This window comes from Tachysurus vachellii, chromosome 2, assembly GCF_030014155.1.
Source record: "Tachysurus vachellii isolate PV-2020 chromosome 2, HZAU_Pvac_v1, whole genome shotgun sequence".
Lineage (NCBI taxonomy): Eukaryota > Metazoa > Chordata > Actinopteri > Siluriformes > Bagridae > Tachysurus > Tachysurus vachellii.
In genome coordinates, this window is record NC_083461.1 from 11,858,508 (window position 1) to 11,873,396 (window position 14,889).

General features: G+C 35.8%; 1 protein-coding gene across 1 annotated transcript; it reads right to left on the minus strand.

The window, feature by feature from the left end:
• Window positions 1-9,064: 9,064 nt before the first annotated feature.
• On the minus strand, window positions 9,065-14,665 carry LOC132863874 (GTPase IMAP family member 8-like). Its single transcript, XM_060896930.1, has 7 exons — window positions 14,614-14,665; window positions 14,223-14,299; window positions 12,321-12,983; window positions 11,439-12,164; window positions 10,215-10,928; window positions 9,762-9,831; window positions 9,065-9,660 (listed from the first exon to the last, which is right to left on the minus strand). Exons 2-6 carry the CDS (start codon window positions 14,254-14,256, stop codon window positions 9,767-9,769), a joined length of 2,202 nt encoding a protein of 733 aa, XP_060752913.1. The 5' UTR covers window positions 14,257-14,299; window positions 14,614-14,665; the 3' UTR covers window positions 9,065-9,660; window positions 9,762-9,766.
• Between the last annotated feature and the right edge of the window lie 224 nt (window positions 14,666-14,889).

Below are 14,889 nucleotides of genomic sequence, written 5' to 3' on the forward strand. Positions count from 1 at the left end.
AGATTTAACTTTGTGTCAGGATTTTTGAGGTAGATTACGTCGGTTATTCTTTATTACACGATGCTGCTGTTAAATTCGTGATTCTTATTGATTAGTCGATGAATACATTTCTGTAAATATTATTCTGTAAATACATTTCTGGCTCAATGTTTTTATATGAATGTATTTCTACTAATTACGGACTCAGTTCCATAGTAACAACGTATACAGGGAATTGTATGTGAGTAATTGTTGGAGTCTTCAGTGTTAGTGCAATCAATATAACAATCAGAGGTCAAGCTTTTCCTTAAAGTTTTCTAAAACAGGTCTTTACGCTTGTCTTCAGGGTGGAGTGGCAGGGAAGAGGGGTGTTATGGGGGGGTTTATGGTTTCTTGGTAACGTGATAAGCTGCATATTTTTTCCTATTTGTTTCAAGGGTAAGAGAAAATAAAGAAGCAGTTTGAGGGAATGACTTTAACATATGTTAATTTTAGCAAATCGCTGCGGTATAAGAGCAATAATACACCTTGGGACATCCAGTTATTTAAATTAAAACAGTCACAACAATGATTATTTCCCTATAAGAGCACACCCTATATTGCCATAGCAGTACAAACTCCCACTCAACAATGAGACGTCTTAAAACGCAACCTCAGCGATTCATGCTGCATTGTACACCTACTAAAACATCTGTTCCTGTTTGTTTTGAGGTTTGTGCTGTAGTCATTTTCCTTCTTGATCTAAATTGTTTTGTTATGTTTAATCCTCTTACTGATGAGTTTTCATCACCAAATACTTGGTTTGAATATTTGTCAGAAAATAAGGTTTTCTTTAAATATTGCTAAGTAACAGCTTAAGTTGTTTTCATAGGAGTTACAACAGCAATCTAAATTCTTTTGGTGATTCATCTTTCCAAGGTTCCTGTATCAAATGACACTTCCTATTCTACTAGCACATTCTGTCTTTTCCCTGTGTTATGGTCCTGACCCCTTCTGTGCACACGTAACCCCCTGTAATGGTGGAGCTGCCAGCATGTATCTAGAATATTCTTGCAGAGCGACTAACAGAGAGAGAATTCGACTTCAGGCGAGAACACCTCCTGCTTGGCATGCAGGGTGAGCTCACCCGTCCCATTTCTTCACTCTTACCCACTCTGGCACCAGTACATACAGGGGGTGAGAAAAGTATACACCCCAACCGTGCTTGTCATGGCAAAGGCAGTTCTGTAGGCGGCAGGTGGTCTACTTTCTTCCTGCATTCTTCCAAACTTTAAACTCTAAAAGAAGTTGAGTAATAGTTTTGCATTTTATTCTTTCTTAAGCAAGAAGCATTGAATCGAAATCCTTACCAGGCACAAGTTTTGGCCAAGCAGACATGTCCAGAAAGGAAAACATAAGCAGAGATCCAGACCTCTCATGTTAGCATGAGTTGAACAGACATCTGACTATGAATAAATCACCTTCCTCCTGTTGCTCACACACCTGAATTTGTCTCAAGAAAAAGGAGAAGGTATTTGTTCCTTTTTTTTTATTTTTTTTTTTTTATTTTTTTTTTTTTGGTCAAGGACTATTGAATCTGTCAGAGAAATTTAAACCCATTGTTTGTCTTCCATCCAAACCCTTCTAAATTTTCCTGTCAGAGGTTCAGGTAAAGTTGGACAGCTGGCTGTGAAGCAGTTTGGAATTTATTCATCCTAAGAAATGATTTATAAATAATTTAATAAATAAAGTTGCTTAGAATACAGTGCATCATATAAAGAATTCATTCGATCTTACAACATTTAGCAACAGATTGCTCTACTGAACTCTCCAGAAATGTTTGCACAATCCGAACAGATATCGATGCAAATATAAGAAAACATATATCCGCAAAATTATTTTATTCCACCCTGTCTTTCATTTCCTGGCCCCAGAAGAAGGGTGTGTGTGTTTGTGTGTGTGTGTGTGTGTGTGTGTGTGTGTGTATATACCTGGAAGTCCATGTGGACCATCACATGGTTTTGATTTAGGTGGAAAATCAAACCCAGTTGTATGCAGGCACTAATTTAACCAAAATAGGCACTTTAATCATTTTTATGGACAGTGGGAGTTTACAGCATTTGTATTTATTTATGTACTAGAGGCCTAGAAGAGGAAGTAAATCGCTGAAGAGGGGAGAAGAGAATGTGATGTGATCCATAAAGCCGAATTTAGATAAACCCTAACAATGACCAGCCTTCTCATTTCACTTATAAACTTGCCATTTGGTTTGAAAGATAACACATTCTGTACTAGTTCGCAAGTAATATTACATTAGGCCTGTGGGTACAGACAGAGATATGACAGTTCCCCTCATTAATAGGTAATTTTACTTTGTTTAGACTGAAGATAAGGCTTCATTAGCCTCATTTATTAAACACTAATTAGAACAGCAGACAAGGGCCAGATGTTAGCACGTTGTACGCACCCTCCAGCTGGCAGGACAATGAAAAGGACACCTTTGTCACCTGGTGGTGTGTTATTGTAAATTAAAAATCTTCCATTTCTTTCTCTCCCTTTAAGACAGACATAGTTTTTTCTGTTTTATAAGCTGTCCTCTGACTATTTTAAAATGGCAATACACAAGATTTTAAAGGTTTTATCTGAATCTGGCCAGGTCTCCAAGCTGTAAACCTGAGTTGGGAATGTTGTTTTTGTTTCCCTGGCTTTGGCTGCTCCATGGAGAGCTCCCAGAGAATTGATCACATCTGAGTCACTGCCTCCGCCTGGTTACATTATGTTTCTGTTTGTCTCCCTGCTCGCTCGTTCATCTAAACAGCTACACCTAACCCCTTTCTCTGCATGCAAACCCTCACTTATTCACTCCCTCTCTGTATCTCTAAAGCCTGGTGTGTCAAATTACCGTAACAGCATATGATCACGTTCCCTCACATCAACAACTAAAACAGACCAATCAAACAGACCAGCAATGCCAAAAACAATCACAGACAGCAGCCAGTATATCACATGTCTGTACTAAACATGATCTGTTGATAGAAGCAGAGGTTAAAGGGTAGAAGCAGACGATAGGACAATATGTTTAAAGAGTTAAGAGCAGTCTAGGGAGCAGGGAGGTGACACCAGTAGAAACGTGACAGTAGAAAAAAAGAAAAGCATGGGTGAAGGAAAAAAACAACAGGCAATCTACATGTTGTGTTTATAGCTGTTGATTAGTTCATCAGACCTGCTAATGATGCCAGCTGGTAAGGACACGTGAGTGGGTTGACTGAGAGCTAAAGTAGAGGGAATTATCATCCACAAATTTCTGCAGACAACATAGAATACTAAACAAACATGCTATGATAAGACACATTATAAGGTCACTGATTAGAATTAGCTGCTGATCTTTCCACTAATAAAGATTTCTCTGCTCATACGGTCAACATGTATAACTTTAGAACTAAAATATAACATGATTTTATCTTAGTCTGCTGTTCACCTCTGACCAAGGCTGGAAATACAGTAGGTGGTGTCGAGGGTTAGATGTGTATTAACTTAATGGCTTACTAACTCCAATTTACTATGTTATATTAATGTTACTGATTCCATAGAATAGGTAATGAAAGCAATAAATGTGTTTAATGCACAAAAAACAAATGCTCAGAATACTACAGATAGTAAAATCAAAGTGAACTTACAGAGTCACTGGACAGACTGCGGGCATAGGAGGCTCAGTGCTAAATGCATCTCTCTACATTGCATAATGCATATCCTTTTATACCCCTGAGCGTCTTTGAGAAAAGGACGTATATATGGGTCTGCATTAACGTTAGTAAAAAAAGGCAAAATACTCAGACAGGGATTGAAGATATGTTGCTTCTGTACAACCAGAACAGAACATTTCTCATAAAAAGATTTCATTTATCTTATAACAGACTGTTTTAATCTTAGAGCTTAATCTTGTTAATGCATGTGGTTCAGCGGTTATAAAGGAAACAAACTTAACTGATTTAATATGGTAGGACTTTGTATGGATAATCTCACAAATATACAAAGTAAAAAGATGCGATTTTGGAAAACAAATAAAACTTTGTTTGTAGATATCTAACATGTGGTTATGGCCATTGTTGAATTGTGTAAATACATTCCCCCAGTGTTGGCTGGACTATACTGCCACCCTTCTCAGGTACTGAGAAGTAACCGAATATAGACTAATCATAAAATAAACAAAAAGAGGGACAAATGTTAATATGCTATAAATTGATCAGTAAACTTTCTACTGCTCTATACATCAACAACTAAACAATCTTTCCGTGGATGACATTCATTTAATTTTCCTCTTTAACTGAAAATTTCAGTCGAGTCCCAGATTTTACTCAAATTTTTCACATTTGTATGATCATTATGATGTCACCAGGTTGTTCATCATGAAAAATGGATTTGATGATGCCAAACATGGCCTGAGGAATAATGTAATTAAGGATAGTTTAGGTTTAGGATTAAGTCACATAAGATCTCTTTCGCCTACATTCCTGATCACTTTCACCTTAATCAAATCACTGCCACAATTTATGAATAAATATCGACTACAATACAAGATCTTATTGAATTAAGAAAAAACTCATATTCGTGTATTAAATACATTCATGGTCCACTTTACTATGTGAATACAGTTATTGGCGTAACAAGCAGTGATGTAAAGTTTTCTGAAGTATTGTTGGTTGCCTGATGGTGACAGTTTGATCGATCATGTTGCCTTAGAACATTTTATAAATGTGTTTCAGAGAAGATTTTTAAGTCACTAACTGTGTACACAATCAATTCAATACATAAAACAATCAAATCAGCAATTCAAAGGCAGCACTGATTACATTTATATTCTGCTTTCAATGCTGTTTTCCTTTAATACATTTCTGCTAGAGTAGTCGCTAGTTAGAACCGGTGGTAATAGAATTAGTCTATATAGATGTATAGCCAACTAACAAGCTAGTGCTGTATTCACATAAAACTAATAACTCTGAGTTTTCAGATTAGAAACAAATCCAAGAAACTCCCTCAGATTAGAATTTCTAGAAGGAAAGTCAAGAAGGTGTCCATAATCCCATGTTCAGCACGTGACACCATATAAACATGACCACTCACACTGTAAAGTACCACTTCTTCTACTTTTAAATGACATTACAGTATTAATTAGCTGGTAGTAGTAGCTTTAGCCCAAGCAACCTGCAGAGACGTTAGATGGATAAATCAATAACACTGACCTTCCAGTTTGCTGTTGTGAGAAAGTAAATACATCATGCACTTTGAAGATTACTTGTATCACAAACATTAGCTGGTGAGCTCGCTGAACGTACTGTAAAAGGAGAGATCCATATTTTGTCTCTTGACTAAACCAATCATTAGTCCACTTTCAACTTCCCAGTTTTGTTAAGTGAAATATATTATATGTAATTGTAAAAAGGTTTTGGTTTAAAACATTTATTTGTTAAAAATATATATTTATAATTGCTTTAATGGGAAGAAAGAGGAATTGACTCGTATAATAAAAGCCATTTAACACCTTTCTTGCCACAGTTATATTTTCTTTGATATTATTTTTTTTTTTGGATGAATTGACTGCTTTGACCCGGACCATAGATTGTACTCGCCATCTATAAAGATGACTCACATATCTGAAGCTGTTTGAGTAACGGAAGGCCTTTTTTTATACATATCAGAGAGTCTATGAAAATTCTCACAGGTACTGGAAGTTATCTGATTTTGAAAGTGTAGTGAGGTCAAATTTAAAGCTGCCAAAATGTAACTGCATTTCTATTTCACAATTTTATAAAAAAAATACCATGGTAAATTTTGTGCAGACTTATAAAGCTAAAAAGTGTGGGTTAATACTGGTAGATTACACATATAAGCCAAAGAAAGGGTATAACAACAAAATAAAATAAAGTAAGGATAAAACAAGGGAACTTATATTTCCATAAATCATTGAAGCCTGTGGCCATCTCTAGAGGGTTATTATCTTTGAGTAGGGAAAGTTGAGTTCCAGCTTTTTCCAGGAGAGAGAAAGAGAAAGAGAGAGAGAGGTAGAGAGAGAGAGAGACGTGGCAACTGAATGACTAAAGAAAGACCTGTCTCAGATTGACAGATAGAAAGTGAAATATTTGGATTAGTTGTACAGCTGTACCTGTGAGATATATAGAGTGCTCCAGTGTGACATGCTTATATTTTACAGAAACAAAAGTCTATGCACTGAAGTCTTGTACCTACTGCTGTCCCGATCCTCCACAGCTGACACCTACAGCTTAATTCAGTTCAGTATGTTCAGCAGTGGGCAAGAGAGTGGCAGTACAGTGGCTGTTAGCCAAGCCTGCTAACTGTGCAGCCAGGGACTGCAGAGCCTCCGCTCAGCCAGACTGTGGTGAATTTAACACACTAATCAGAAACATTATGTTCTTGGGGAGCAAGCAGGAGATTGGCAGATGGCTAAGAGCATTAGAGAGATACCTGCCAAACGTCAGCCTTCCCGCCTTTCCTGCTGTGCTTGTCTTTGTGCAGAGAGCAGACGTGCACTCCTGGTGTATATGTGACATATGGTGGGGTAAATATTGACTGGTATTCTGTATACTTCCTCCATAATCTAATAATTAATCACAAACATAAACTTACCCCCAGTAGGGTAATCAGATAACGTTGCTGAAAAGTCTCAAGGCTTTCTGGTGTGCTGTCATTCATCAGTCTTCAGCAGCTTCAAGGTCTTTAAATACAGACTGTAATGTTTACAGTGATGGTATTGTAACCTCTATTATTTCAGGGTAGTGTGAATATTACTGGGCAGGATTTCATTAAAAATAATTGGAAATCATGAAAAATCCATATCCTTGTTCAGATTATTGATCAGTATCTTTCCTCAAGATGTACAGTAATGACTGTAACGACCTTTGCTCCACTTTGATCATCTGCTAATTGAGTGAGGCAAATATTACCATAAAAATACAGACCGGGAAAATGCTTCATTCATTCATCTTCAGTAACTGCTTTATTCTAGTCAGGGTCATGGTGGATTCAGAGCCTGTCTCACTGGGTGGGATGAGGGAGTAAATCCTGGATGGGATTCTAGTCCATTGCAGAGGACCATGCACTCATAGGTTCACAAATACATTCACAGCTAGTGAACCTAGAACAATTTAAAGTAGCTGTCTGCCTATCGGCATGTGTTTGGAGGTGGAAAGAAAGCAGAAAGCCTGGAGAAACGTTCAAACTGGCAGAAACACAAAATCAAACCAGGGACCTTAAGCTTAAGGGGCATCAATCCCAAACCCACTGTGCTGCCACACCCTTAGAAAAACAATATAACGTTTCACCTCCACATCCATCAGTTATGATCAAGCAAAGAAAATGCTGAGCCTGTTAAGAAAGATTGATTTCCTGTTTGATATATATTTGTGGTTTGTGTGTCTAATTACAAAACCAACAATATCTTACAAAAACAACTCTTCCATAACAACTTTTTGAGAGACAAAGTCTTTTGTTGAAGAATGATCAATTTTAAAGTTACAGACCCTTTTGACCAGTTAGTGCATCAGGTCTGGTGAATGTTGAATCCTGGAAACACTGCAGTTTGCTTTGCTTCTGTATTGAACCACAAGAAGTCCAACAGTCAGGCCCCTTAACCAGACCTGCTTTCGCTTCATGTTCTTGTCCTCTTTCTTTCATACATTAATATATGCAAGAATCCAGCAGGGAAATAGGAAAATATTTAGAGGAAGCAGAGAGGTAGAAAAAAAAATCTCTCATTGTGAAGAAAGACTACAGAGTTTTCCATTTACCAAACTTCTGATATCAGCTGCATCTGACAAGTGAATGAGAATGTTGAAAACACACACACACACACACACACACACACACACACACACACACACACACACACACACACACACACTAATTGCTAAATAATTCATGTTTCCACAAGGTTTTGTGATATGTGAGCTAATCTAACAGTTATAAAGCTCTGTGTATTATAACTGAATATGTTGTAGTAAATTTTGCTCCTACAGTTATTTATTAATGCATTTTTTATTAAACTAACTTTGTGATTACTAGTAACACAAATGAATGTTTGTGTAGAAACATTAACACAATAAAGCAAAAATGGCACTGCAATCTAGATAAATGTTCTGACTGATATATTCATTTGGTCAGTAAATATGCAGTGTGTTGATGTAAAAATTCTCCACTAATCCTAATAGTACTAGACTGTAGATCTCTCCTCAACATCACACACTCTAAGAATGTACTGGTTTCCATATCAAACAGAACAGTTATCATTCCTATAAATCCTACTAACAATCCTATTATAAATTACATGTAGAAACGACATGATTTACATTGACATTATTTACTGTCTGGTGTCACTCAAATGAGAATGGGTTCCTTCTGAACCTGGTTTCTCTCAAGGTTTCTTCCTCATTTTATCTCAGGGAGTTTTTCCTTGCCACAGTCACCTCTCAAATCAAATCAAATCAAGTTTTTGCATACATACAGGGTACTATCATGCAGTGAAATGCTTTTTGCATCTGTTCGGTATTAACCTCTGGCTTTTTAGGGATTTATGCTTTCATTAGTGATAGATGTTAGAGATAAATTGTAATTTAATTTCAAATTTCTAATTTTTTATTCTATTTCTATACTTCTGTAAAGCTGCTTTGAGACATTGTCAGTTGTTAAAAGTGCTTTACAAATAAACTGATTTCCTATCTATTAAAATACTCACCAAGTCAGAATGGCATGTGCCACCTACACAACATTGACCTTTAAACAGAATCGCCTGCATACATGAAACCAAAATGACTGCAAATGAATAGTGGATTTGCCAAAGTACAAATTATATTTCTAATGCTTTATCAGTTTAAATCAGAAAACATATTTTGTGCCAATATTTAATTTATTATACAATTAAGATATTGGACAAAAGATACATGCTCTCATTGCCAAAGTACAGAATGAATATGTGCAGGTAGTAACAACAACAACAACAACAATAATAATAACAATAACAATAATAATAATAATAATAATTATTATTATTATTATTATTATTATTATTATTATTATTATTATTATTATTATTATTATTATTATAACCTCACAGTGTGGTTAAAGTGTGGTTAAATAAAGAGCCCTATTTCATGTAGCATATCTCCCTCTATTGGTCATAACATATCAAGACATGTAGGATTTGGAGGAAGTAGCTGTGTTTAAACCCTGAGTACATTATTTATAGGGTTCTCTGCTTTACAAAATAATAATAATAATGTATAAATTATGACTTTAATATCACAAATGTTTTTCCTGACATTTATTCATCACTTAGATGATACCTTATACCAAGGTTATGGAATTACAAATAATACAATTTAGAATTACAAAGAACATTATATTCTCAAATTATTCTATTGCACATACAGGAAAGCCAGAATGACTATAGATATAATACTAATGTAAAATATGCTGATGTTCTACAAGCTGGTAGATTCTTTGTCACTTGTTGCTGGTAGATTTATTTATTTTTTTTAAGTCCATTCCTTTTTTATGTTTATTTTAGTGTTTCAGTTTTCAGCATCTTGTCTTCTGCTTGTTCTCTTATAGATTTCAAACTGGTGTGTCAGGATCTGCTTTGGATGGGAAGTTGTTGAGCGTGACCTATCCCTGTTGGAGCGTGATCTATTCCTGTTGGTTTATATTTGAAGCAAACATTAACTTTAATCAGAAACAATTGAAATGTGCATCTTTTATGTGTTTAAACATGTTCTGTTTGTTATTTTGCCAACCTTAATTATGGAGTAAATGAAGTCTCATGGTGCAGAGATTGAGATGAGCCAAAGCCATCATCATCATCCACTGTTGAATAAGACAGAGTTTTTTGAATAGGTATTAAGAAATCTCCAAAATGACTCCAAACCAGTAGAATTATACATCTATTATTAAATAGATACCCTGGATGCACCCTCTCCTGCAGAGCTATTTTAGGGTTTAGCATTGTACTTTATTTTACATATTCTACATATAAAACACAAATATGTGGCATTTCAGGGCCCAGGGTTGATGCAATTGTCACAATCTCAAATTCAGTCTTCTGAAACTCATGACTTTAACTTAAAAAAAAGTCTATAAGGAACACAATTAAAATTATTCATTTGTTTAGAACACAATCACCACTGTATTGTACCACTGCACTTCAGTTCTTTTAATTTCTTGATAAAATGAATTTTTAAAAAACGTACTGTAAGGTGGAAGCGAGATCATGCTGCTGTATTCCTTTCTGACGTGTAACATCCTTTGTGAGGTTTGATTGCTGACAGTGGAACATTGCTTCTCAAATTTCTCACAGAGTTCTTTGTCTAACTGAAAAGGACAGCTCTTGTTATTTGCCACTACTTGTTCAATCTTTCTCATCAGTTCAGGGACTTGTACAGCTGCTTTCTTTCCTTTAGTGTCCATAACATGGTATCTGTTCCCACATTTTTCTACAAGCCACTGCAGTGCATCCCCTTCACTCTCAATGTGCAGTTCTATGTCTATGTCTTCCATCCAGGCCCCAGTAGTGAACAGCACTATGGTGTGATTCCAGACGCAGTCACCAAGAAGTTGCAGATATTCTTCAGTAATGAGTTTGTTCACCTCTTTGAAGGAAAAAGCTGCTCGCACGACCAGTAGGAAAACAACCGGTGCACCTTTGGAACAATGAGTGTGAACACTCTGCACTATCTGCCAGTCAAGCTCAGGTGTTTCCTCCAAATCATGGACCCAGTCCCAGCCTGGAGTGTCTACTACAACTACCTGTCTTCCTGCTACTTGTCCATGTTGCTGCTCACTCTGAAAAGTCTTTTGTCTGGAAAAAAGGTTTTTGCCTAACATAATGTTTCCAGTTGTGGTCTTTCCAGCTTTTCTATAACCAATTAATACAATGTTGACCTCAGGATCACTAGGTGAGGCTCCTGTAAGCAAACAGAAATTATTTAGAAATGATTTCTCAATGCATTTAATTAACTCACAGCAGGTTATAGGAAAATGATAACCCGATGTTATTAGTCTAAAATGAACTTAATTCCGTTTTTTTTTTATTAGTTTATTGTTAGATTTAATGTTGGGAAATACAGTAATAATAAACAGGAATAGTTCACACAGATGATCAAATTTGCTATTACAATAAAAAACTTTTAAACTTGACAAATGATTGTAATCAGCAATCAATGTTTATTTTAGTTAGTCTTATATAATAACTTAATCTTGCATAAATGTACACACACACTGGAGCATAATATAATACAAGAATTTTTCTAACTTTATTGGATTTTCATGAATACCAGATTATTAATGTCAATGCTCTTACAAATGAATTATAATTAAATCTGTTCATACCCAGCTTGATAAAAGAACCCTATTGAAAACTGAAATTGTGTGATTTTAAGAACAGACAAAAAACACATTAGCAAATTTTTTGTTACCTATTTCAGATACTGAAGCTCCTCTTTTCGATTTTTGTGCCTCTTCTGCCTTCAGTCTCCTTTTTTTAGCTTGGTCTTCTGCCATCTCCCTCTTCTTTTGGAGCCCGTGAAAAATCTTCTGGTCCATTTCAAAATGGCCACCACCGTTACTAGCAACAACCTCATCAATCTTTTCCAGCAGCTCAGAAACCTGAGAGCGATCATCCTTATTGTTGTTGTTAAACACATGGTACATGTTGTTACATTTCTGCACTAGCCACTGCAGAGCTTTCCCTTCAGTTTCAATAAACTGCTCAATTGTTGTTTCTCCCAGAAGGTCCCCACAGGTGAACAGTACCATGGTGTGTCTCCAAACATTCTCACCAAAAAGCTGCAAGTGGCCCTTAACTGCCCTCTTGTTCCTTTCAGTGAACGAAGTGTCTAAACGGACAAGCACAAGCAAAATGTGGGGTCCTGGTGGACACTGAGTTACGCTAAGCACCAGGTCCTGATTGCAAAGCTCAGTAGTGTACTCGACTGGGTGAATTCTCCATCGTCCTGGAGTATCCACTACAGTAACGTGCCTTCCTTTAACATCTCCTTCACTTTTTACACACTTTGACATCCTCTTTTTTGGAAATGCCATAAATGCTTCTTGTGCCAGGATTGTGTTTCCTGTTGAGCTTTTTCCAGAAAACTGATATCCTGTTAGCAAAATTCTGATCTCAGAACTGTGGCTTGTGCTTCCTATAAAAATAAAGAGCAAAATGGCATCTTAAAATTGCTTTGTTCTACCAGTGAGATTTTTAAAAATCTCCAAATCTTATATATACTACAGACAGGATGAATGATTTACCAGCATTTACAAATAAAATTATAATAAACATGTAATATTCTACTTACCCATTTTTGATCTCATCATCTCTCTCAGTTCCTTTGTCTTTTGCAGCCTTTGTTCTGCTCGTTTATCTTCAGCTTCCCTCCATTTCTGAACAAGGTAGATTTTCTCGTGTATCTCACAGTGTTTGCCTTTGTTTTTCTGTACCATGTCATCTATCTTCTTTAGTAGTTCTCTGACCTGAATTCTATCACCCTGATTTGTGTCACTGAGAATGTGAGATCTGTGTCCACATTTATTTGCAATCCTCTTGAAAGCTTCTCCTGATTCCTTAACACATTTTTCTTGCTGTTTGCCACATGAGTATAATAATATTGTATGATCCCAAACTTCCTGGCCAAGAAGCTCTGTGTGCTCCTCCATTGACAGAGCCATGTCCTTTGTGACCTCCTCCTCACCAACGGCTAGAAGGATGGCGTGAGGTCCAGGCTCACACAGAATCATGCTGAGCATTAGTTCTTGTTTATCTCGTTTTGATGTGTCAATCAGAGGAAGTGTGGACCATCGATTAGGTGTGACTACCACTGTTACTTTTCTACCAGCTATCTCTCCATCTCTCTTTATGCACTTGCTACTATTCTGAGACACAAACACCTCTCTCCCAAGAATAATGTTTCCAATTGAAGCCACGTTTACCTCACGGGGTCCAATTAGGATAATCCTCAGACCTGAGAGACGTGAAATTTATCGTCAGTTATGTGATCTTGTTAAAAAGCAGTGTATTTGTCCTATCACTCTAATGATAAAACAATGAAAAAAACTTAATTGTTCAGAATCACTTCTTTGTGTTATTGCATATATATAGAACAATATATAGTAACTTGCACAAGTATTGAACTCCCTGGAATTGATCAGATTTAATTGAATAACCAATGATAAATATGCATATTCTTCCTGTCAGTATTTTATTGAAAATTCAATCCCAATGAATTTAGTCTATATCTCAATTAATATCATCCCTACAGTGAAATATAGTGGTGGCAGCAATATATTTTTCCTTAGACCATGGACTTTTGTCGAAATTGAAGGGAAAGTCAAATTTGAGTCCGATTCAAAGTCCAATCTGTTACCCTGTTCAAAAATTTCAGTTAACAAACAACATCTAGCGAAGCTGAAGACTGATTGAGAGGCAGCACCAATTTCTCAGTCATGGCTAATGTTCTTTTTTCTTGACACAATGTGAACACAAATGAAAGCTCCACATCATCAAAATGTCAAAAGTTATGCTATTATATACATAGTCACACTTTTGTGACTCTCATTTGTAACACCTAGCTGCTAATTACTCATTCACGAACGGTGTGCAACCTGGTTTCTTATGTTGGTTTAATTTTTATTTGAAGAAAAAAAATAATATATAATAAAATTCTAATTAAAATAGATTGTATTTTCTTGTCCCCATGAATGTACCTTTGATTCTGTTTGATTTTCTCTTAACTTCATAAGTCTGAACTTGTCCTGGACTTTTGTTAGCTGTATGATCTTAATGATAAAGTAATTTACTGTATGTTGTCTAACAAACTTTGCAACATTCCTCATCTGCTGCTTCCGGGAACAGGAGCAAATATACTGAGATTGCATGATGCATTACAGTTGGACACCATACAGCTATATATGTGACTAAATGGAAATTCACCAAAACATATTCAACTATATTGATTTATCCTATATAAATATATATATATATATATATATATATATATATATATATATATATATATATATATATATATATATATATTTATTTATTTATTTAAAGAGTGAAGATCAATGAAATTTAATCCATAGTAGCTCCATGTCAGCAATGATATTAAGAAACAATGCAAAGTGTTTTGCTTTATTTGTTTTTGTTACATGTTCATAGAAGCAACAACTGACCAATAGTTTAAGTACAATCAGAAATTCACCTGATTCTTGAGGTGGGTCTCCAATTGAAGCCATCCTCTGTGTTGTGTAGAAATATGTTCACAGTCAAAATTTAGAGCTGGACAAACAAGTTAAAAAATCAATGGACAAATCAATTCCTAAAGAACAAATGTAAACAATAATATATCATTTTACACACATGCACACAAAAAAAATGTTGTTTAGCCGATGTGGATGAATATGAGGATGTAATCAGACATTATTAAAAGTTTAGAGCCTTTGTAAGAACAGTTGTTTTTCCTGCCCATACTCCTGTCATTCAATGTACATTTTGAAAATCCCACAGACCAAACATAAATATACACAGTGATTAATAAAATACCTTAGTCTATTAAACCAGAGGAAAAGAGAAAAAAAGTCTGTTTACTTTACCTGTATCTTGAGCTGTCAGACCCAACCACTCACCACACAGTACAGTGACTAATGAAGCAACAACAGAATCTTGTGTACACATTTAGAAAACTGGATGGACTACATTCTGAAGAAAACGAAACAAAAAACTCCAACACACTCTATAAGATAAACGTGAACATTGAGTCACATAACAAATACCAACAAGCCCAAAAAAAACTAAGAGAATGAGGAAATATCAGATGATCTTTTGCTAGTTCAAGTTGATGAAAAACTAGGTCTGGACCCCTAGGGGGA